General features: G+C 40.4%; 1 protein-coding gene across 2 annotated transcripts in view; it reads left to right on the plus strand.

Moving 5' to 3' along the window:
• Nucleotides 1-21400: 21400 nt before the first annotated feature.
• tmem168a (transmembrane protein 168a) overlaps nt 21401-24223 on the plus strand; it is a 15936-nt gene continuing 13113 nt past the window's right edge. The window contains exons 1-3 of one of the 2 annotated variants that reach the window (XM_040148729.1): nt 21401-21626; nt 22080-23047; nt 23284-23559. In XM_040148729.1, coding sequence (XP_040004663.1) covers nt 22214-23047; nt 23284-23559 — 1110 coding nt within the window. In that variant the 5' untranslated portion in view covers nt 21401-21626; nt 22080-22213. The remainder of the gene's footprint in view (nt 21627-22079; nt 23048-23283; nt 23560-24223) is intronic. The other variant, XM_040148736.1, reaches the window with a different exon arrangement.

Consider the following 24223-nt stretch of genomic DNA (forward strand, 5'->3'; position numbering starts at 1 on the left):
AAGTATGAGCTGAGTATTTTTCTTCAGCAACTGCGAGTGTCTTTCTGCGACAAAAACATCCAGTGGTGTATGTGGCCATGATCCCATGTGACATGAGCAGTCAAGGGGAAGGGATTGGAGGGCTTGGAGAAAAAGACAGAGGATCGCAACTCTGAGAGAGAGAGGGTGAGAGAAAAACAGAAAAAGAAAGAGACTTCCCCTGTCCCTGCCTTGCAGAAAGACATTTGTGTCAGATTCAAGCTAATGCTCCCATTTAAATATCCTTTAAATGGCCCCTGAAAAGATGAGCAGGGGACCCAATACGCAGAGTCAAAGGGAGTTGTGACTAAACTTGTTTTAGTACTTCTCTAAAGTCATTTAATTTATTCCCTTCATTTGATCCACAGCGGAAAGCTACTACCTGAACTTGTAGCGACAGTTGGCCAAACACAGATTAAAGTGGAGCACCGCAAGGGAACACAGCTAATACTGGAGCTTCTCTCTGTCAAAGCGGCTGCGTGGGAGTTTGGTTTATCACGTCTAGGAAAGTGGTTCAGTGTGTTCAGACAGCAAAGTGTGATGATAAAGCCATGGGAGCTTGAGGTTAGGATAAGCACATACAGTATCATTTCCAATCTTTTCCAGTATTTCCATATAGCCCACCTGTCATCCAGTGCATGGGACATACAGTAACTTTGTGGTAAGTAGCTGAATTTGATATATTTATCATTCATAATTACCCCATAGTTTTAAAAGGTAACTTACTATTCGGTTGTAGATCAAAAACATTTTAAAGCATAGAAAATGACTAAAAAAAATTGGAATTTGGTTACATATTGCTCTATTTCTTTTGCCACTGTCCTCTATTTTCAGTTTTTCCGGTTTTCCACTATCTTCTAATCCATCTTTCTCTCCTCCTCACTGCCTATCTTTCTGCCCTCCATCCTTTGGTCTCTCTCGCTGTCATTCTTTATACCCTAGCCGCTCTTTTGTTTATCCCTCTATCTCTCCCTGTCCCTCACTCCCTCCTTTTCTCTTTGATAATGACGGCCTTGGTGCAGGAATCTGCCGCCATCCATTCCAAGCAGCAGGTAATGGATTGAGCGCGGGACCTGATCTGGCTATGGATGAGCCAGCCCGTAGGTGTCTGAGTGGGCGTTCAAATGGATTCGGAGAAGCTCGCCTCGAATAACACACTTTATCACCGCAAGCTTTGTCTTCACAGATCTTCCATGTTCTTTGTCAGTGGTACCTTCCCGCCGCCTCCCTCTCTTACCCAATCCCTTCGTTCAATGACAAAAACTCTTTAAAACAAGATAGCAGCCTGCCAACATCTCACTGTCAAGCTGGTCCAGGGACATTTTGATATTTTCAGGATGCTTCTCCTTAACCTCTCACTTTGTTTTTAGCAGAAGGACAAAGAATCAAATCAAGAGGATTGTAGAAACGCTGCCAGTGCCATGCTACTAATGCTGGAAATCATAAATTGTCCAAACAGGTATGTTCTCAGTGGTGATTCTGGCAGCTAATAGATATCGTGCTCCGAGCGGTTGTGTGCCGTCACTGAGGAGCTGAGTAAATGATACAAAAAACCACAGGGATGTTGCAGTCACCGCAGAGTCCTTGCAGATACCTGGAAACCAATACAGACCAACATCTGGTAATGAATTATGGATGGAGATGAAACGCATGTACTCGGGCTGTCTCTCTACAGGGGATGTTATTTACAGTCTCACAGAAATATGCTTCCCATCATGGCTAGTGGAATTTGCTACATGACATGTGTGGTACTATCTGCTTTGATATACAGTTATGGATTATTCTGAAGCCATAAAATACATAAACTGAGATGATATGTTCTGGGAAAATAATTCTAGTCACATCTTAACATTTATAAAACTTGATTATGGTTTAATATATTTCTTTCCTCTTATATGATTGCATACATTTATTTCCTATGACAACAGGAGCCCAGGTAATTAAAATTTGTTTATCAGTCGGAATAACCTTTATGGCCAGAAAAATATGGGCTAGTGCCAGACAAGAGAAATATATTTGTGAGTACTTGCAGAGACAGTATGTGTGAACGCATGCATTTGTGCATGTGTTTTCATATTTGCATATGAGCGTGCACGCTGGCAGTGATCCCAATTTGTGTGAGTGTGCATCTGTCGGTGCATGTGTTTGTGTTTATAAGAGGGATGATGGAGGGGCGGGTGGCTCTGCCTGGAGGCAGCAGCCACCCCATTGTTGAGGGTGAACACGAGGCCAGACACCTGTTTTTCCCAAAATGAATTATGAAACAAAGCCAAGCGCGTGTTATTCTCCACACAACTAACAACGTAGGCCAAGGCCAAAGACCTAAGGAGAGACAGAATGAGGCCGGATTTACAGAGATTGCTAACAAAAAGATATCCAAAGTAAGAAAGCATGGAAGTTATGAGTCCTTGTTAACTTTCATAGACTCTCTTATAATGTGGAATGGAATTCTAACAGACTTTGGGATCGTGTGCTTTGCTTTGTGACCGATGCAACTCAATTAAAATCGCCGGAGAAAGCCATTTAAATCTAATGAAATATTCATTGTTTATAGGCAGCCTACTGTATGTTTAGACAACTCATGAAGTAAACATAATATTGAAGATGGAGCTTTCATTTTAATATATCATGAGTCGTATGTGCTGTGTACCACATTAGTTGTTTTAACTCCCAACCCCCACCTTTCCACAACATCCACCTTCGACATGAAAACACACACTTCTTGCACAACACAATCAGTTAATCACCATCAGTGAGTTTTCCAAACAAATATGTTTCAGGTGGAAAAATAACATCACAACTGCTGCGAATTGGCTGTTAACAGACTGACAACTCATCTTTTCTTGTTTCATGCAAAAAGCAAATACATTTATTTGACATTATCTATTCAAACCTGCGCCCTTCTATTTATGTTCCTGTTCTGATCTGACTTAAGAATTTCCTACCTCGCTAATTTGTACAGATGCCTCATCTTGTCAGGCAACAAATCCCTATGTAAAACTGAACCACAGCGCCTGAAATAAACAATAAAGAGCGCGAGAGAGAGAGAGAGAGAGAGAGAGAGAGAGAGAGAGAGAGCATTTGGCTTCCATTGCAGTGTTTGGGCAGCTGTTGACTGCACCCGGGAGACTAAACTGCGTCCGTCGATGTCACACACACCATCCAACCGTTGTGTCAGGTTCCAAAATGTCACTCTGACAAGCAACAAACTAGCGAGCCTTCTGTGCTGCAGAAAGCAGCTAGTCTCATATTCAGCTGTTACATTTTTCTAAGGATCTGTAAAATGCTCTGCCAATGCAGTGAGATAATCCTTATTTAAATTTCTGTCAGGAAATTCCTTAGTTGATTGAATATTATATAGCAAAATGATGATTTAATTATTTAAACTTTTTCATGCCACCAATATGTTCAAGGTCTTTAAGAAACCGAGACTTGATGATATAGTAAACATACAGTAAAGTATTTACAAAAGAATGTTTTTGCCATCCACAGATGGCTTCACTGAATCTGAGCGAACATATTTGGATTCCTTCACCCATGGACAAATAAACAAGAAACCATTCATGTTTTCTTTAACCCCCAGTGACATACAGTGCAGGGATAACAAACACATATGCGTGTATGCAAGGCTAGCACAAATCCACATGGGCAGGCACAAACGTGTGTATGTGGGCATATACAATACATATATAGACACGCACACACCGTATACACACTTATTCATCTTTTAATGCCACTCAGAGACCGAAAAATATGACACCTCACACTTCTAAAAAAAAAAAAATTCATATTAAATTAAATTTAAAGTTATTTACCCTGGAAAAAAAATCACTGGATGCCATTCTTTAAATTTCTTTGCGATTCTGCCCGTCTGTCTTTCAGACCTGCTATTGCACAAACCACCTCCTCCCCATCACCACCAAAACCCCCATGATGTCCAGGGAATTTTGTCCCAAGGTTTCCACCAACCACCCGCTGGCTCTACTCCTCCCCCGCTAGTCTCTAGACTCCGTAGGATCCTGTCCTACCTCCTGTCTTCACATGGGCCTATGCTTAACAAAGATGCTTCAGACTGATGGAGTCTAATTGTTATTCACTTCCATGTGATCCCTCCTTATTGAAATATAGATAATAAGATAGCTTACGTTAGATCAGATAAACACACAGCTTAATCCACTTCTTATAAATTTGCTGGTATTTTTGGTTTTGGAAAGGCCCTAAAAAAAGACACAGCCCTCCAATCTACTGACATACCAAGTATCACCGCATGCACACTGCTCCAGCACGTTGAGAAATCCAAAGCTTGATAGCTTCTGTGTCTAGTTATAGTTGCTGAGCTATGACAAGTCATTTGGTGTTTTGGGAAGGGTCGATTTACTACTAAGAGGTTTCAAAAAATATTATGAAATGAAGAGATATGAGAAACAGGCATTTTTTGCAGTGTGGCTTGTCATACAGTAGAAGGGCACTCCAAGCAGACAAAGCACATCACATCACAAATTTTCCCTCAGGATGAGAGCATGAAGTTATTTTCCCTTTGCAGTCATCCTGACTGCTGTATATAAAAGGTTACATAGTTAGGATGTTAAGCTGCATCAACAGGAGAACGTCTGCGGTTAGATGGATGAGGATTGGTGGAGTGTGAGGTAACAGTATGAGATGCACAACCCTTGCTGAGTAACCTCAGGGCCAATTTACTGCAATAACTTGAGCTGAATGTTTGAATAAAAATGCTACAGTGGGTCTGCATGTCAGGAGTCATGAACTACCACGACATGACAGCAGCCTAAGTGAAACTGAAATATACTGGCAGATTTTATCTTGAACCATCACTCTCTACATACCCCTTCGTCACTTCATGACAGGCATGCCTGATAGTGCCTGAGGTATGTCCAAAGTGTTCCGAAGAATTTTATTTCCTAATGAAATTTGTTCCATCCATTGTACAAGGATGCTGGACTCTAAGGGGAGGTTAGCGTTGTCCCTTTAAATATCATCGTTCACACCTGGAGTTCACAGGTTCTGCACTGTCTACTCAGAGCACATCAAAAGGAGAGATGCAGCTCAAAATACCATTAGTATTTCATAATTAAGCCTGTTATATACACAGAAATGTCAATTTGCATAGCGTGTCATGCCCAGCCGGAGGGTGGCGGAGCGTCTGTCTGTCTCCCTGCGTATTTGTCTAAAGACAGGAAGTGGGTGACACACTCAGAAGGTGTGAATTTCCTACTTGTGATTAATTTAGCTCTTTCTGTGGCAGCAGTCTGCCATGAAAATTTCCTGGGTATAACTCCAATCAACACGTTTATAGTGAGTGACATCTGGTGATTGGATTCTGACAAATTATCCCCTCGTTGTGCTTGATAACACCTCGAAACTGGCATGTTTATTTTCCTTTGGCGGTTTTTCATTGTATCAGTGGGGGGAAAATATTTACTAAACTTGCTGCTGAGCTGCGGTAAAGTGAAACCAGACAGGCAGTAATGCTAACTAAGTTTGTCGTGTCTAGATTTCTACTCCTGGAGGAATTTGTATTTGATTTTTGTTGCTGATGGTGCTGAAAGTTCATTGGCTTTGCAGCTCCTCATCGGTAGGTTTCCCTATACCAGACAAGTCAAGCTGGATTTTTGATATACGACGTGGGGAATGTTGAGTTTTAGCCAGGCAGAGCCCCTAACGTACTGTTAAGTCTGCCTTTGCCTGTGTTAAACAACACCAAGCCTTCAAGCCTTCTAGCCACGAACTTCAGGCTTTCTCCCTTCTTATGTTGTTGTGTTCTCTGAAGAACTCAGAAATAACTGCTTCACAGAAAAACAGCTCAGAGGAAACCTATATACATGCGTGGGCAAGACTCCAAACATGTGCTCATGTCTATACACACTCACACACACATACAGAGATGCACATGGGCTGAGTAAATTGGCAGTGGTTTGCTTTCCAAGGGAAGTTAAACTGAAAATATTCTGTATGTATCTGTGTGACCACAGTAACCTCATTGAAGATAATCATCAATTGAGAAAGCAGCCACTGTAAGCATAGTTCCTGGTTTCTAACAAATACCTATGGTAAGTTAAATTACAATAACTTCTGCTGTGATGATAAAACAATTTAGATTCTGTGTGTGCTTGCATGTGTGTGTGTGTGTGTGTGTGTGTGTGTGTGTGTGTGTGTGTGTGTGTGTGTGTGTGTGTGTGTGTGTGTGTGTGTGTGTGCGTGCGTGTGTGTGTGTGTGGCTCCTGTGTTAATTTTTGTATCATCCCACACACACACACTTACACACACTAGTCAGGCCATGCATGGCTGGCTGCCCACCTCTCTTGCATGGGCTAAAACCTATGTTTAATTTCCATTTTCCTGCCGCATTGGCTGCCCTGTAAATTATTAACGTCCATCAGCGGCAGCGGCAGTTCATTTTCAAAGCTCTGTATTTGCGTTGTTTGAAAAATGAAACAGTGAGATAAGAAAGGATAAGGAGAGAGAGAGAGAGACAGAGAGAGTGGGAGATGAAGGGAATGTAAAGGGAGAAAATAAAAAAAAGGTTTAGATTAAGGGAAAGGCGAGTCATGTGTGCTGTTTGTCATGCATGATAAACTAACGGGACAGGATAGGGGAATGTCTGCTTATTTCAGCATAATACAGAGATAGTAGCGGAGGGGGCAACAGTGTCACAGAGGAAGCAAGAAGGGAAACTAGAGGTAAAAAGTGTGTTCCTGGAAGAATACCCAATAGGTAATCAAACAGGGGAGCAGATCCCAATCTTGGTGTTATTAACTCCACACTCGGCTTCAGGCGGCCTCTTGCAGGTCACGGGGCATTGTACAGTGACAGAACAGCCTCCCGACACCCTACCATCTCTCTTGCCGCCGCCACCTCTCTGAAGGCTAGAGCACGAAGGGAAACGTTATATTTAGCTGAGACCAGTATTTTGTTTGTTCACTGGAAGCAACACTGCCCTTGGAAAGCAGCCAGAACACTGCAGCACGGCTCCCTCTGTCTCCATCCCTTTAACACCCCACTCCTCATCTCTGTCACTTTCTCTCCATTCTTTTCCCTCTCACCCTTTTTGCTCTGTTGTGAGCACAGCACACAGTAGTGCACGGCAAGTCCAGTGCCACAGCGAGTAGCCGGCATAACAACCTCCTCCTGCAGCACACGGGAGGAGGTGGTGAGATTTATTGTGACGCTGTTTGGAGATGTTGACAAAAAATGAAATATGAAAAAAGATCTCTCTTCCTAAATCATTTCAGGATGAGGCAGAAACCAAACAAGGTTCCTGTTGTTGTGGTTTTATCATCAATAAGCTAGTCTTGAAAAACTTCAATACATAAGCAATCAGAACTCCTTTTTTTCCTGCTGAGCTGAAAATGTTTTTGCTGCTCTTGTTTTCCCTGATTTTTGTTTTTGTTTTGGATCTTTCTCTAATTCATCACCTTGGCAACAAAGTGATCATGATGGGAGAGTGGGAGTCGTAATTTGGAGCGCTTGGTGTAAAAAGCTCAACATTATAAAAGGGTGTAAATGAGTTACTGACCTATATTCTGAGCCCGCATATAGAAACCCATCCTATGAACCAGATCACTCCTGTATCAGCCCGTCCATCTGCTGTAAGTCCTTCTCTCCAGAGCCTAGTGTGAGGTAATGCCACGCTGTTCCTATGCAGTGACAGGTGGAGTCAGACTGTAACGTGATTCATGGACAAATTGTCAAAAAGTGATTCTTTGTGCCTCCCCACATCTCCCTCAGGTATCGTATCATGTGTATGTATATGTGTTTGTATGTGCTTCTGTGTGAGTTCTGTGCGTGGGTCTGTCTGACACATAAAGCATCAACATAATTATATTCAGAACAATGGTTCTGAACAATGTCAGTCCCAGTTACTGAAAACCACTGTCATTCACCGTAAGATCTCGGTAAAATCTGCAAACAGTCACACCGATAGCCAGGTGGTTTTTCAAAAACATACTGCTCTTTTTTGAAGCAGAATTCCCCAAACCAGAGGTAAATACTGACAACGCTGGAAAGCCCGAAATGCTTTTTTTTTTTTTTTTTACTTAGAGTGTAGCTTGGAAAAGTTTAGCCCTTTTTCTTCTCGCCATTTTTCATAAACATAGCCAGGCTGCTAGCTAGCCATACAGGAAGATGACATCTGGAGATACCATGCCGGCAAGTTATAGTTTACTGGCTAGTTAGATTACAGGACCATCTTAACATGGCACGGAGCCATAGCTGCTATGAACAAGTCAACTTCCTGTCCTCGCCCTAATGAAGATGTATCATCTCACATGGAAATGAAACAAAGGTTCAAACCCTTGCCTGGCTGCTTCCCTCTAACACACTATTCAGGCATGCCACAATGCTGCCTTCCCATAATCTGGTTTATAATTTATTATATCTAATTCTTACATTCAGAATTCAGTCAACCCAATTTATTGTACCGTGAAAAAGTTCTTAATTATTAGTTATTAATCTTTTTCTAAAAGTGAATGTCACCTTTCAGTTTTTTCATTTGGAATGAAACATATCAAACCATGCTGGGTTTTTTTTTTTTTTTTTTCCGCTCTACCATGTTGATTGATGACTCCTGAGCCTAAACCTGCATTGTAGCTGACTTGCAACTTTGTCTTACATAGTTTGAGTTGTTTATGACTACCAGCTGGTATATCTGCACTGGGACAGTTGACATATTTATCACAATTTGCATGCACACAAGAGAAAGGAAGTGGTTAATCTTAATACATGTGTAGGATTAAAGTAAAAGAGGGTAAATTTATTGCACAAGAAATATGCAAGAAGTACATAAAAATTGGCGGTGGCAACAGCTGCAGTGGTGATAGCCTGGTGGCCTGGGGGGTTCCAAGGGATGGCATACATTTCTTGCTGTATTTGATTAAACTCCCACAGTGCGAGACCAACCAGAGGTGAGTAAACAATCTTCAGGCATTTTGAGGTTATTATAATACTAATAGTATCATAACAATCTGGTGGGAATCTGTGCAGTAGCTACATCAGAAGTGACAGAGAGCAGATGACCATTAGCTGTTGTCAGTTCTAATGCAGAAGACGAGATCAGAAGAATGTATCTACAGTGCCATGTGGAACCCTGTCCTCGTGTTCTGACTGTTCTCTAGCGCCTCAAAACCGTAGAGGTTACAACCATTATCTTTTCCTTTGTCAGCCTCCTCTACTTTTTATACTGTATCTTCTATCACAGTCCTTCGGTCGCTATATTTTCTCCTCGGCCCTTCATAAATTCTGATGATGCTTCATTTCCCTTCAGATAACCCCTCCACACATTCCTCTACATCACAGTTGTCTACTTTTGTAGTCATTGTCACTGCCAAAGTTAGGCTTACTTTCTGTTTTAACCAAGAGCATCTAGAACCCCTTTATGGCCTGATTATTCAGTATACAGTTAACAACTCAAACATACATACCTTACTCTCAGAACAAGAAATTCTCAAGTGCTATCTTTCAGCACTGATATATGCCAGTTTTAATGCCCTGCATGTTTTCCTGGGCATTAAATTTAATCAGACTTATCAGAGGTCCCAAATTCCAAATTATGAGTGAGAGATGCTCGCAACCCAGTGAATACCCTGCTCCACAGCCTCTAATTCAGCTCAAGAAAGAGCACAGTTGACAGCCTCATACAGTTCTTCATTGGTAACTGGGGCTCTACTGGGGGAGAATAAGTGTATTGCTCCAAGCCATCTGTGGGTCTGAGTCATGACCAGAGTACATTACAGATTGATATGTCATTATCTTCTGGCTGCAAAGAGGAAGAAAGGGAGAGACGGATGGGTGCCAGGGCGGGAGAGTAGAAAAAAGGATGAGGGATGATGGAGGGGGTGAGGGCAGAGGGAAAGCTGAAAAAGCACAAAGGGGAAACAGGAAAGGATGGGGCAGGGCAGAAGATCATGAAGGAGTCACAGTTTCGGTGGTGGTACCCAAATGCAGAAGACTATGGCTGGATATTCTTTGAAATTGTTTTTTGAATTTTTCCGAATACAATACATGTGTTGTAGTACCAATACCAAGATACTTTCCTCAATAGCTCATTTTAAATGCTTTTCTAAAAAAATAAGCACGCTTGGGCTTGAAATGCTACTGGAAAAATGTGACCACAATACTCATTAGTAATTGGAAAAGCAATTGCATTACTTTACTAATAACTCAACCGCAAAAGTAATTAGTTAATGCTACATTACTTGTCAAATTAATTTTGTTACTCAGCACAGCTTTCAAATGAGCCACTAAACAATATTTTAGATGGAAAAGCACAGGTGTTACTGATAACATTAATGATGGCTCCGTTCGGTTGAAGTGTCCCCTGAAACCAAATTAACTAGATGGAATTCAGCCATCATTTATTTTATCGTTTACACCTGTGCATCTCCCTACTGTGTCATGTCAAAGTGTGCTCTGCAAAAAAAAGCCCATTCCTAAGTCTCACATCTTCAGTGTCTGCACGCAGCACTCCAAAAACTAAAACACGGCAAAAGTCCTGCTCTCTGAGCAAAACCAGTGTCTAATGTTTACAAGCCAGCTAAAATGACATAACATGCAAATAAGACAGCTTTGGAGTTTTGGGGAAGTGCACTTCACCTCATATGAGTTTAGCCGCCAACAGGCTAAATGTGTAACGGACCATTGAATACACAGAGACAAAACTGATACCAACAATCCTATCTAACTCTTGGTAAGAAAGCAAACCCCAAATTGTCAAAGTAACTAAGCAGTAAATGGATTTTTAACTGCAATGTAGCGACTAAATTTCATATCGTAATTCCTTTCACTTCTGAAAGACATATTATTATATGTTTCAAAATAATGGTCAACATGTTCTTTACAAGAACCTTTTATTTCATAAAATGCAGCATAAAAATATCACATTTATTAATTAAATCAGGAAATACTTAACAAAAAATATAAATAAGACCAAGAATCTGGCCAAAATTCGGATGCCTATTTTCAGTGCTTCTACAGTTTTTGATATGCCCACAAACCTGTGTACCTTCTGTGCTGGTTCATTACACGGTATGGTGGCTCCATGTAAAAATTGAGAGAGCGGGGTCTGATTTAAACACTGTGCTGTTTTATGACTGAAAGCTTGACAGCAGATGAACCCTGCCAAGTGATAGCTCTACCGGGAAATGGAGAGACACACCGAAAGAGGGAAACAAAAGGAGAGAGACGGTGCTAAATAATGGCGAGGCTTGATTTTACTGTGTTTCACCCTCTAACCCTTCCAGAAAATACTTTTACAATGGGCTGTTAAAGCTACCTCTCTTTCTTGAATCCCCCCCCAGCAACTTTTATGCAGACACATATTTGCTTTGTGCCTTTTTCTGAATGCTCCGACTCAGCAATACAGTAGAATGTAATATTCAAAGTACCTTCGGTATATGAGGTAATACACCAAGCATTCTATTTTAACTGTAGTTTCTTATTTGCTCACTGAGGTTGGACTTTGTAATAAATCCTCATATAGCTGCGGGGCTTGTCATATATTTTTCTTTCATTTCTTTGCTTTTCATTTTTCCCAGACGCCCCCATCCGTCTCTTTCTCTTTCGCTCACTCTCTGGCAAAATCCTTGGTCTCTTTCAAGTGTTATCCTAATCTAGTCAAAGAAAAGTGATCTTTCAGTTGACACAAAAAATAGTTTTTTCTTTTTTCCCTCTCTCCATTCTCCATCCTCCTCCTCCTTGCCCTCCTCTCCTCCTCCTCCTCTTTTTATCCCCTCCACCTCTTTTTATTAGGCTGAGATCTCATGATGACTAAAACACATGCTTAATCACACAAGATCACAACAGCTGTTCCAGGGAGGTTTTCGTGATAGAAGGTTGCCGTGGTGACAGCTTGACATGTTGGTCGCACTCTGTCTCTCTCTCTCTCTTTCTCTATGGTGATTGGCGTCCCTTTTCTAACGCCTTTCGAAGCTTCGAAAAGAGAATGACTCAGGACAATTTCGTGTGTCGCTGCAAATGGCTCCGACAGCACATCTGAACATTTTATGATGTGCTGGTGACTCAGGGAAGTTCAGAGAAAGAAGGTTGCACAAGGGTCCAATGGAGGCCTGTTGTATTTAAATGATGCATAAAGTACCTGTATGAATGTATACAGCTGACAAAATATCGGTTAAAGCCAAAATGTTGATGACAATGGCACTCACGGCTCAGTTAAAGCCAAAGTGCGTTTCTTTTAAATTTACAGAACATTAATTCATTCCCTTGAAAAAATGTAATGCGTTTGTTTACAACCCAATGATGTCTGTCTGCAAATGATAGACCTATGTACTGCATCAGACTACACACATCTAGTAATTTGGCTACTTTAAAATGTGAGTCCTCTTATGAAATGATTACACTTGGTAGCCCGGTGCCAAGCCTAAATACCTTATTTAGCATTCCCTCTGAATCTTCATGATGAAGTAAGCGTTTTGGTCTTGATGTTTATTCCACAAAAAGTGGAAAATGATGCACCATATGCATGTGTTGGAATATTTAGACTCAGCAAAGGGGACTGAACTCCCTTGGTATAAGTCAACTAACGTTAATCCTGTTTTTAAAAGTAACTGCTTGCTGGCAGCTGCAAGGTTCAAGCAAAGCATGTCTGGAATTCAGAGCACTTTAAAAGCTCATTCTCTGTAGTACTTTAAGATCAGAGGAATGCTGATGGAAAAGCTAATGGAACATGTTAATCCTACATACAGACGGGTGACAAATTAAAGGCAAAACCTGAAAATTGAGTGGAGAAACAGGATGACATGGCCCCCATCCATAGGGCAAGAGGGGGTCACTGAATGGTTTGATGAGTATGAAAATGATGTGAATTATATGCTATGGCCCTCGCAGTTTAAAGATCTCAACCAAATTGAACACCTATGGGAGACCTTGGACCGATGTGTTAGATAGTGCTCTCCCCCACCATCATCAAAACACCAAATTCAGGGAATGTCTTTTGGAAGAATGGTGTTCCATCCCTCCAGTAGCGTTCCAGAGACTTGTAGAATCAAGGAGCACTGAGGCTGTTCTGATGCCTCATGGTGGCCCAACACCTTCCTGAGACACTTATATTGTTTTTTCCTCTGATTTGTCACCCTTCTGTAGGTTTTGAATGAGCCATTATTTGCTGTGTTTTTCAAATGCTAACTTGATATTTATACATATTACATTCTCGTCAGTGTGTTGTACCTGTGTTTGGGTGTGTAAGTGAGGTGCATATTTATTTGTCATCCCCTCTAGTCAGTAGGGGCTGACATTAAATAATGCCAATGTTACAGCCATGTGGGCTTTTTGTTAAAGCATATGAAGGCAATACTTGTCAAGACTGATTCCAACTAAAAACATAAATCTGGCAAAGAACTTTATGTTTTTAGGATTGCCTATTACAAGATTGCTTCTGAACTTCTGCTCTAAATACAAGACTATAGGTAACTACAGGTGACATCTTCATAATACTAGGACACATCCTTTTGTCCAACAAGCCTTTAGTTCACCCACACAGGCATTTTCAATTATTTTGCTTCATTAGACCTCTTCTCACAAATATGTGAGTGTGTACAGTCTATGCATGATTGACATCTCCATGTTGTTGTTTTTTACATGTGTTAGGCTGTCAGTAGAGGTCTAATCAGCCAGAATAACTCTAAACAAATTTTACATAATGAAAAAATTATGGAAGATATCAAAAAAAACTACAGTTGTTATCAAATTGAGACATAAGGTAACTGAACGATGTAGCTGCACATCAGAGGTAGTGTCTCATACTGTATAACTGGGCTTATCATGGATTTGATGGTACTTGATGTTCAATGGCTACAGCACAGAGAACTATTTCTGTACCAGAGCAGATTACACAGGTGATGTCCACAGGGTGATTTCTGTCGACAGTAGGTTTTAGCTTGTGTTTCTGTGTGTGTGTGTGTGTGTGTGTGTGTGTGTGTGTGTGTGTGTGTGTGTGTGTGTGTGTGTGTGTGTGTGTGTGTGTGTGTGTGTGTGTGTGTGATTGTGTCCTGATTAGTTCAAAGCACTGTATGAGGTATAGTTAGGGTGATTTAGGTCATAAAAAATAATTTAAGGTGAAATCTGCAACACTAGTTACAAAAATGTACAACAATCATCATAATGCATCTGACTTCCAACATATCATTTATCAAGTAGGCTGCTAAAAATGATAAAATAACATGGCAAAATCGTTTCTTTTTTAAACTTTCATGCCAATAAAGTACCATTGAATTTTAAATTTAAATCCGATGCATGACCCATCTAGCTTTTGTGAATTTATGACTGCAAATTACCTTAACACAGGCCTGCTCACACTCATTCACTATTTCTCATATCTCAAATAAGCTTATACTGTACACATACATACCTATATGACATTTCCCCAATAATAATCTATTGAGGCAAATATAATTTTCCGGTCAATCAGGCATCTCTCTCTTTATGCCTGTGCTGTTATCAATGCTCTAACGATGCATGAAAGTACTTCACTCACTCGCCTTAACATTGTGCAGGTGTGTGTGTGTGTGTGTGTGTGTGTGTGTGTGTGTGTGTGTGTGTGTGTGTGTGTGTGTGTGTGTGTTTGTGTGCTGTATTAAAGATGGAGAGAGAGAGAGAGAAAATGATTTGAAGAGTGAGATGCAAGTGAGCGGAGGAGGGACACAGAGATGGCATGAGTGGCCCAATGAAGGAGAGAGAGTATGCTAGAGAGAGACAGAGATGAGGATGTGTACTGCAAGTATATTTTGTGAAGCTGCACGTCGAGTAGTGAATCATCAACTAGTGCACAGAAGATGTCCTCATCCCAATGTTACCAATAGCTATGGATGACACATGTACATCAACATTTTAATAGCATTTCATTTGCACTCACATTCAAACCAGCAAGCCTTTTGTCAGTTGTTTGCAGATTCTGCGTTCCAGTGGTCTGGTTTCTGTTAGACGCATACAGAAATCATGTTCATCAACACAAATGACATCACCTTTTTCACAGCAAGACAAATGTTGCCTCATCAGTTCTCTGACTCTGAACATGAGATGCCTGTTGCTCAATTATCACACATCAGATGATTGGGTGAACAGCATTTCCTGTTAAGGTTTGCATAACATTGGTGTGGTCAGGACTGGAAGTGTAACTGTAAGGGCATGTGGGTGTTAAACTATTTTGACTGCTGTTGACCTTAAGTGACTATGCTAACATGCTCACAGTGACAATTCTACGAATCTGATTTTTAACAGGTTTGATGTTTACCACGCTTACCATTTTAGCTTAGCCTTTTAGCATGCTAACATTTGCTAATTATAGTCAAAATAGTCAAGCAATAAAACATTAATCTGCAACTATTCTGATAATCAATTAATTGTTTAGGTCAATTTTAAGCAAAAATGCCAAACAATACCTCTTTGTAGCTTCTCTCTTGTGAGTATTTGCTGCTTATTTCTGTCTTATATGAGAGTGAACTGAGGATGTTTGAGTTTTGGGGTGTTGACCAGAGAAAAGAAGCAGTCTGAAAACATCCTTTTGAGCTTCAGGAAATTGTGATGGACATTATGTAGTTTTTTCTGAAATTTTATTTACTAAACAATTAATTGAGAAAATAAATGGCAGATGAACTGATAGTGATAGATCATTGTCATTTCAGCCCTAATTTGCTCTAAACACAAAGTAGTTTACACCAGTTCATCATAAACCAAGTTACGGGCATATTTAAATTTCTACCTGATGATGGTGCTACGTAAAATGTTAAAGAATCACCAAAGTCATGAGAATTTATCCCATAGGGACCTTAAGTATCTGTAGCAAATTTCAACGCAATCTAAAAATGTCAACTTCATGGCTTTGCTAATGGAAAAGTCAGAGAATCACCGAAGTCAATAGGATTCATCCTCTGACAACCATGAAAAATTCATTGCATACCATCCAATAGTTGTTTTCAAAATGGAACAAAGGGTTGGACCAACCAACGAAAACCGTCATCCACAGTAGATCCGCTAATATGGCTCATTTTTTTTAAAAATAAATCAATATTGGCCAAGTAGAAACCCTCCTAGGCCAAAGGTACATTAATAATCAGACAACTGGTACCCTAACATGTTTTAATTCTGTAGTCTACATTTCAGCAAGTAGCATTTAAGCACTATGATAATTCCTCTCCACTTACCTGCCCTCAGCCTCTCTTTTCCTCTCTCTGTGTGTTATCTAGGCTGGAGTCAGTAGGTTTTTGGCTGGCAGACTGGCTAACAGATGACAATTTGTTAAACCTGAGAAAGCACAGTGAGACTCCTGAACGCTGCCCCATTCTGTGGGATACTTTCCTCTACAAGCCCACTTTGTGCTGGTGTGGGTGTACCGCTGAATAGGGGAAAATCAAGTGACTAAATCTTTGTCTCGGGTCCATCTGCTGAGGGGAGGCAAGCGCAACTGGACTGTGTTCACACTTGACAAACCCCTGACTAATCCAGGCCAATTACAAGACAAGCATTAAAGCTTGGCAATAGAGATAGAAGTCAAATCCCTCATTTGTGAAACCGTGTGTGTTTAATGAACAATGCCATTATCATCAGCACCGTTGATCACGGAATGAAAATCCATTTGGCGGAGGTGCACAGTCGACTTTAAGGGAGTGTACACCATTTCTCACAATGGCACAAACAGATTCATTATTTGAATCGTATTTTTCCCCCCGTTGGCACAATTAATGAATCAGACTTTTCATCATCACAGCTCAGTAGGACTAAACAGGTTGGGTTATTAAAAAGTCATTGGCACTTCACTGGGTGATCTAAAGCAAAGAACTATATTAGATTGGTAATGTATGATTGCCTTCAACTGGTAGTTATAATCAAAGTTGATGTTCATGGAGATGCAGAATGTCTTTGTACTTTTCAGGTGAAAGCTAATATAAAGCTGAGAAATGTCAATAGAGAGCTCTGTTCTTTTTTAATAACAAACTTTCCCTCTTATGAAACCTCTTACTAAATAATCATTTTTATATTTGAAATCCTGTTTCTTTCAAACTATTTCCTCATCTTCTGTAACTGTGACAAGAAGGACATCTTCTGTGCGTCTCATATTCAGTGCTGGCATAATTTCTGCAATGTTGACAGGGGATGAAGCAGTGTAATAGCTGTTTGAATTGATCCCTGCGAAATGACACAACGTCTTGGCAGATGAGGCGTTGTCCTTGTCCTGCGAAGATGGTTTGCCTTTTGAGCAGAAAGTGACTGTGAGTGGTGGATTTCACTTCCTTTCAGCATTAATCAGCAAAGGGGGATTTATTTTTACATCCCCTCTGTGCAATACTGAGTGTGCCTCATATCTTCCAAATAAAAAAAAAGTCATAGGCACTTGTGAATATCGCTGCTGGGGAAGAAGGAAAGCAGGTAAGAAAATTACTGTAATATTCTCAGATTTTGTCATCTTTTCCCATCGTATTCTTGTTCTTATTCTCTCCTTATGACCCTCATAATACAGGATGTCACTGACACCGCCATCCAGTGAGATCTTATCTTTGAATCTGCTTAAAAGGAAAAGACATTTTCTTCTGAAAGAGAAGCAAAACTCAATGCTGGCAACAAGTCTTAGGTCCCTATTAGCCTATATACCTCTATTCCTTCTGGCTCTCCCTTATCAACCTGTCTAACCAATCCTTTCCCTCTAACTCAAGTCGCAGGCCTTTTTTCCCAAAATTCATTTCAGCCTTGATGGATATACTAAGCACCAACGGCATTTGATTTAGGCTTCTGATGCTGTCTGCCTCTTCTAACATCCACTTTGGGTGCAGCGCTCCATCACATTGATTTCTCTGAAGATGAAACTTTGATTGAACAGGCCTCTCCTGGCAGTGGGGGGCCCCCACGTGTGGCTTGCACTTCTACAACACATTAAGGAGGACGCTGATGCACTGTATCCCCTGACTGGCAAACAATATGAGGCCAACGAACCGGTACACGTTATATGACCTATATTTGAAGATGATTCTTTTATGTAAAATTTGTTCTAATTCAATTCCTCTGAGTCAAACTCTGCACTGTCAAGATGAAGGATAAAGAAAAGTAGTCTGTAATTAAATGGATTCATCTCAGACATTTGCACAGTGATGCATATAGATAAAATCCCCAGTGAGCCAAAGGGTAGAAATAGATTTTTTCATTTTGTCCTCCACTCTTTTCAAACTTTTCAAATCACAACTAATGTTTTCACCCAGTACTCTTTGTAATTGGACAATGATTCTGCAGCACACGATTTACCTCCACTGCCAATGTTAAGTGCCAATGCAGGAAGCTGTGTGCCCTCTATATAATGAAGAAAAAACGAATGGTGTCGAGGTCGGGATGGTGGAGTTGTGTAGTGCGTTCAACCTTTATGCCAGACCAAACATTAATGTTTTTTATAAACCACTACTATGATCTTTCCCTAACCTTAGACTTAAAAGTAGTTATTCATATGGTGGTAGTGAACAACTTCTGAATACTGACTTGACATTAGAATACCAATGTAAATTCATATTCATATGGTTCCGACCAGCTTCAGTGTGTATATGTATGTGTTATAGTGCATGTGTGTGTGGACGTGCTAGTGACTTGTGCAGTCAGGAACATGCAGGTGGTGTGTAGGTGTGTCTGACATTAGAATGAAGGTAGCCTCTGCATAATTCAGATGAACCTGTCTCCTTCAGTCTCCTATATCCCTCCTCTCTCTCTCACTCACTCCTATCCTCACATAACCCTCCCCATTTTAAATGTAACTCCCTCTCACTCTCTCTCTTTCTCCCTCTCTTTCTCTCTCTGTCTCTGTCTGCATGTGCTTTTTGAAGATCTTTTGCTTTAACCTTCAAACGATCATATCTGCACCATTTATGAGCTCTGATCAGGCTGTGTGCAGTGGTATTTGTCCTTCATCTGAGAGATGGCTCATTATGCCCATCCTGCAGACACACTACAATTTTGGGAAATTATTCGATCACCAGATTCTTCAATTATGCATGAATGCAACGTTAAGGCTTTAATTAAATAAATGCGGTACCCATCATTCTATTATTTGTCTTTATCCAGAAAAAAAGGATGTTGGAAGAAATTAACAGAGACTCTAATGACCTCCTGGTCATCACCACCTGAAAGCTTCTCCTTTGCAGTATGTAGCAGCCTTATCTTTGTTAGGAAAGCCTCTTCTTGTGTGATGTTATCCACCTGCTATATATGTCAGTGGATATGCACACCCACAAACACGTCGACCTCTACTTTTGTGAATCAAGTTGCAACTGCTGGTGCATGGTCATGGAACTGGGATACCTTTACTGGACAAATAGATATAGTTGCTAACCCCTGGAACTACATTTCCAGGGGTTAGCAACAGCACAGCGCAGCACTGCGATGCTCCTGCTGCAGAGTTATAAAAAGGATTGCATTAGGATCAATCATTCTGCTGCTCTTATTTTCTTTAAAGGTAATGCAGGCTTCTATAGCTGCAACAGAAAAGCCTTTCCAAAGAAGAAATTGATTTTGTTGTGCAGGAGGTGCAATATTAGATAGCACAAATATTCTGTAAGGTACCTAGTGTATAGTAACAGGGGCAGATTACATCCCATGTTAACCATTTTCTGTTCATAATAATGAGAAGTGAGAGTATCTGGTTTAATTCAGTTGGTTAAAACATTTACATCAGAGAAGAAGAAACATCTCTTAACAGACACATGTAGAAAAAAAAATCAGATTTAACACAATGAAATTGCTACCCTGCTTGTGCACAACACCTCTGCTCCTCAGCCGTTTTACATAAGCTCGTACTAAATCATGGAAAACCCTTTTCTGTTTGTCAAAAAAAAAACTATATAGCAGTGTTAACATCATTCAGTGAGGACCCTCAAGTCAAAAATATATTTTAGTTAATTTTTTTGTTAAATTAAATTTTAAAGATTATTGCTCAGGACAAATAGATCATAGCACATTTCAGAGTACCTCTTACTCTCAGCTGTAAACGTTGTATGAAAAGAGGGCTGAGTGGATAAGCAGTTGAGGGGGCTAAAGCACTGCGTGTTCCCAGTTGTGCCTTATGTCAACATCTGATCAAAGCAGCACACACACACACACACACAGAAAAACACATGCATTAAAAATGCACACACATGCATGCATTGGGTTGCTTTAGCATACCCTGAGGGTTTTGAGTAAGCCTGCTTCTTGATGTTCCCCTGATCATTACATTTATCACATTGCATCAGTAGAAAGTCCTAAATAAACCTTTTAGCAGGCTTCTCCTCAGTAATGCAGTATACGGGCTTCTTATCCTAGAGGCCAATGGGTTTATCTAGGTCTACAAAGCGCATGATACAGAGACTTTTGTGATGCAAGTTGCAGAATTGGAGCAAGTAAAGGGTTTTTCAATGATATGAATAGTCAGAAATATACAACAACTACAAACAGGATTTTTACTATTGTGGACAATTTTAAGATAGTTTTAGAGCCATTATGATTCATTCAGATGTTGCTCATAATAGATAATGGATTTTTTTTCATAATAATAATGTAATGTGAGCTTCAAACTTTCCATTGAGAGCTACAACAATACAGTTCAGAAAAAATGAGTAGTGCAAACAAACTGAAGCTTCTCATGTAACCCAACAGCTTGCATGCATGACTTATTTTTGTATGTTTGAAATTTTGACTCATGAATATTATATTTCCTTAAAAAAATCCTGAGGTTTCTTTGATCAGAAATTATCGTAATCAAAGCCAGTAACAATGTTTTCTAAAAGCAATCTCAGTTTTTCTTGTTTTTTGTTTTTTTGCATTATGTAATTTACAGTCTCTCCCAAGCTTGAATGTCTCTACCATAAACAGTAACTGTGCTTTGTTACAGACAAATTATAGTAGAAAAAGCACAGGTTTAATTCATAACATTGATTATAGATGCATTACATTAATGTGCAAGTTCCAGAGTTCTGATATTGTTCATGCTGGTTCACTGGGACACTTGGGTAGAGCAGAGCCCTCGTTATTGTTATTAGTTCCACCAGTGCTTTTTGTCATTAAAAAAAGATGAAAGGTTGACATTGGGTTGGCTACCCAAGGCAGACTTGTAGGTGTACTGTATTTATTTTACATTATTTCCTATTGCCTGTCTCTATATAAAAATTCCTTCATTCAAATAAAATTGTGACTTGCAATTACATTCACCATTCTTTGATTGTGTAGGGTATATGTTTTTTTTCTCAAAACATCGAAAAAAAAAAAACTTGGGTACATTTTTGGCACCGCATTACCATTGGAACGAGGTCACGCTTTTTTGAGTCTCTACAGTCAGATGCACGTTGTAATATAACTAGATCGACGTGCCCAGCCTGAAAAGGCGAAGGCTTGCGCGATTTGGCACTTGCAAGATGCCGTAGTTTGGATTCCGGAAGCATAGTGGCTGTCATTTAAACAAACATAATGTATGCAACATTTCGATGAGGAGGACATTACCTGCAGTCATGTCGTTACAGTGCTCACTTTGACATATGTGCAAGGAGTGCTATTTATTCTTTTGACAGCTAAAGAGACGATATTAAAACGTTAATTGAGTTAGCTAACCGCGAACGAACGGTCAGCAGGGAGGCTATGTAAGTTAGCAAACTTCCCGACTACAGTGCCACATCGTCAGAAACAGAAAGCTGGGCCGCAGTCACTGTTTTATTTTGTTGATATGTTGTAAGGCTTTTGTTTGTAGATACATGTTCTTGATTGTTTTGCTGCTCATCTACGTGAGTTAGCCACATTTTGTATTATCAAGTCTAGCAAATCCTATTATAGCATATTGGCAGTCCTTGGATCCTCCTATAAGTCATATATAAATTCAGAAATATGTAAAAAAAAAAACTAAAAAAAAGACATCAACTAATAACAACAAAACTGGTTATAGAACAGGAGGAAATCTGAAATTAACTAATGAGTGTTTAACAGTTTTCTCTGAACATGATATATGTAACTAACTTGTATACATTTGGATTGCCTGACAGAAGGATATTGTTACTCCTTATTAACTTGAGTAACACTGCTGTTTGACTCTTTCACAGGGGTTGATTTTGAACGGTGTTTTCAAGAGGCATTGTCCTCCATTTGCAAACCTGGGCAAGTCTAGAGAAGGTGACTGGAAATCGACTGTCAAAGGTTTCAGCTGCATTTGGATAAGTGTTTGTTCAAGTCAGCCATGGCTCACGAGGAAGAGGAAGAGGAGCTGACAGTCGATGGACCCAAGGAGGTGGACATGTTTACATCAGTACGTTGCCTGGGTTACCTGTCCAGCGTCAACCTCCTTGTGGCGGTTTGCGTTGGCATGTACGTACGCTGGGAGGTAACAAGTGAACCAATGATTCTGGTCATCTTTATCCTGGGCCTCTTTGTCCTCGGGATAGCCAGCATTCTTTATTACTACTTTGCTATGGAGAAAGCCAGTCTCAGCTTGTTCCATTTGTGGTTTGGCTTTCTACTTGGTCTTCTGTGCTTCCTCAATAGCCCTGCCTTGGACTCAAATGTCAAGGAACTGGTCACCAACTATCTCCTACTAGCCAGTGTAATCATGAAAACAGTATGGGCTATAACTGAGCGAATATGCAGCTCCATCCGTTACAAATCCACTTTGTTAACATCAACTGAGCTGCTGGAGCTCCTGGGATTTGGCATTGCCAGCACCACCATGCCTCTTCACAAGTCAGTGGCCATCATTGGCTTGGTAGTGGCCCTGGGGGCTCTCATTGTGGACCTTAGGATGAAATCCCTCCTGGCTCTGCTCAACCTAGTCAGTTTTGCCTTGATTACGTCTCTTGTGTTTTTCCAGGCCTTAGGCATCACAGCTAACCCTTATGCCTTAGGCTGTTACCTGGGCAGGCTACTGTGTGAGCCTGTGTTGGATGTGTACTTCAGTGGGCTGGGGCCCAGTGACCGCTGGATGCCAGTGCTCTCTCTGGGGAAGGTGTGGAGGAGGTTGTCCCTGCTGCCTCTGAGTGTGACTGAGCTGGCCTTCTTTGTCCTGGCTGCCTTAAAGGTACACTCAGCATTTTGTAAAAATTATCGTGTCATAAAATTGACATTTCTATTATGTGAGACATTAGATGTTTGTTTAAGTCAGCGAAGAATGAGGAGCTCTTCAGACTCAACGATTTCTCAGACTTTTTAGTCCTATTGAAACGTATTTTTTTTAAATAATGATACAGGATTTTGTATTGCTAGTTTACATATTTTAAGGCTTTGTTTAAAGACAATTTTCTCTTGTTTTCATAGCTGAGCCACTTGGAGCTGTGGTATCTGGTGATTCCAGGCTTCTGCCTGTTTGGCCTTTTCTGGTCCATCTGCCACATAATTCTGCTTATCACAATTTGGGGGTTTCACACCAAGCTAAGTGAGTGTCAGAAGGCCTGGCGGGCCCAGCGGTCCAGTAGCCGTAGTCTGGACCAAGTCATGGCCTCCAGGGGCATCCGACACTTCTGCCTCATTTCGGAACGTCTGGTGTTCTTTAGTCTGCTGTCAACAGTCATATTGGGGGCTGTGTCCTGGCAGGTAGGAAACAATAGAGAGATTACTACTACTGTTACTCTGATCAGAAATAATGTCATCATCAGAAAACATTATAGAAAAGTTTGCAAAGCATCTAAAGATGAAAAATATTTCATACTTTATTCTACTGTTTTTATGCAAATTACACTTGTCACATTTGTAATAGCATAGCAAGCATCATTATGTCATATACAGTAGTAATATTGCTGAGAAATTAAGGTGCATTCAGCTTGTCAGAATCTCGACTTTCCTAGAAGGCCTCATGCATCATGGTAAGGCGCCTGCTGTTATTCCTCCTTTAGTGTTTTGAGTTTCATGACGAGACCTCTATAAACACATAATACACCCATGTTATAAACTCTGCAGAGAAATGCTAGTGGCTGTTTGTAGTTAGTAGTTGGTCCCCAAGCTGAAGCACTTTTGTTCTCATGCGGAACCAATTTAATTAGCACTTTAATATCCCTTAATATCTACTTGCATAAAGAGCAGCAATAACTTATTTAGCCTTATTAGACGTTTACCTTGTAAGAGTCTCATGGGCCTGAGTCCTAATTTGGGATCTGCACACTGTTGATGTCAGTTGCAAATTTGCCTGAGAAAGAAAGAGCTGTCGGCATTCTCATATGAGAACATTGCTGTTTAGCTCTAGTTGTGTGTGGTTTTTGAT

Source organism: Xiphias gladius, chromosome 2, assembly GCF_016859285.1.
Source record: "Xiphias gladius isolate SHS-SW01 ecotype Sanya breed wild chromosome 2, ASM1685928v1, whole genome shotgun sequence".
In the NCBI taxonomy this organism is placed as follows: Eukaryota; Metazoa; Chordata; class Actinopteri; order Istiophoriformes; family Xiphiidae; genus Xiphias; species Xiphias gladius.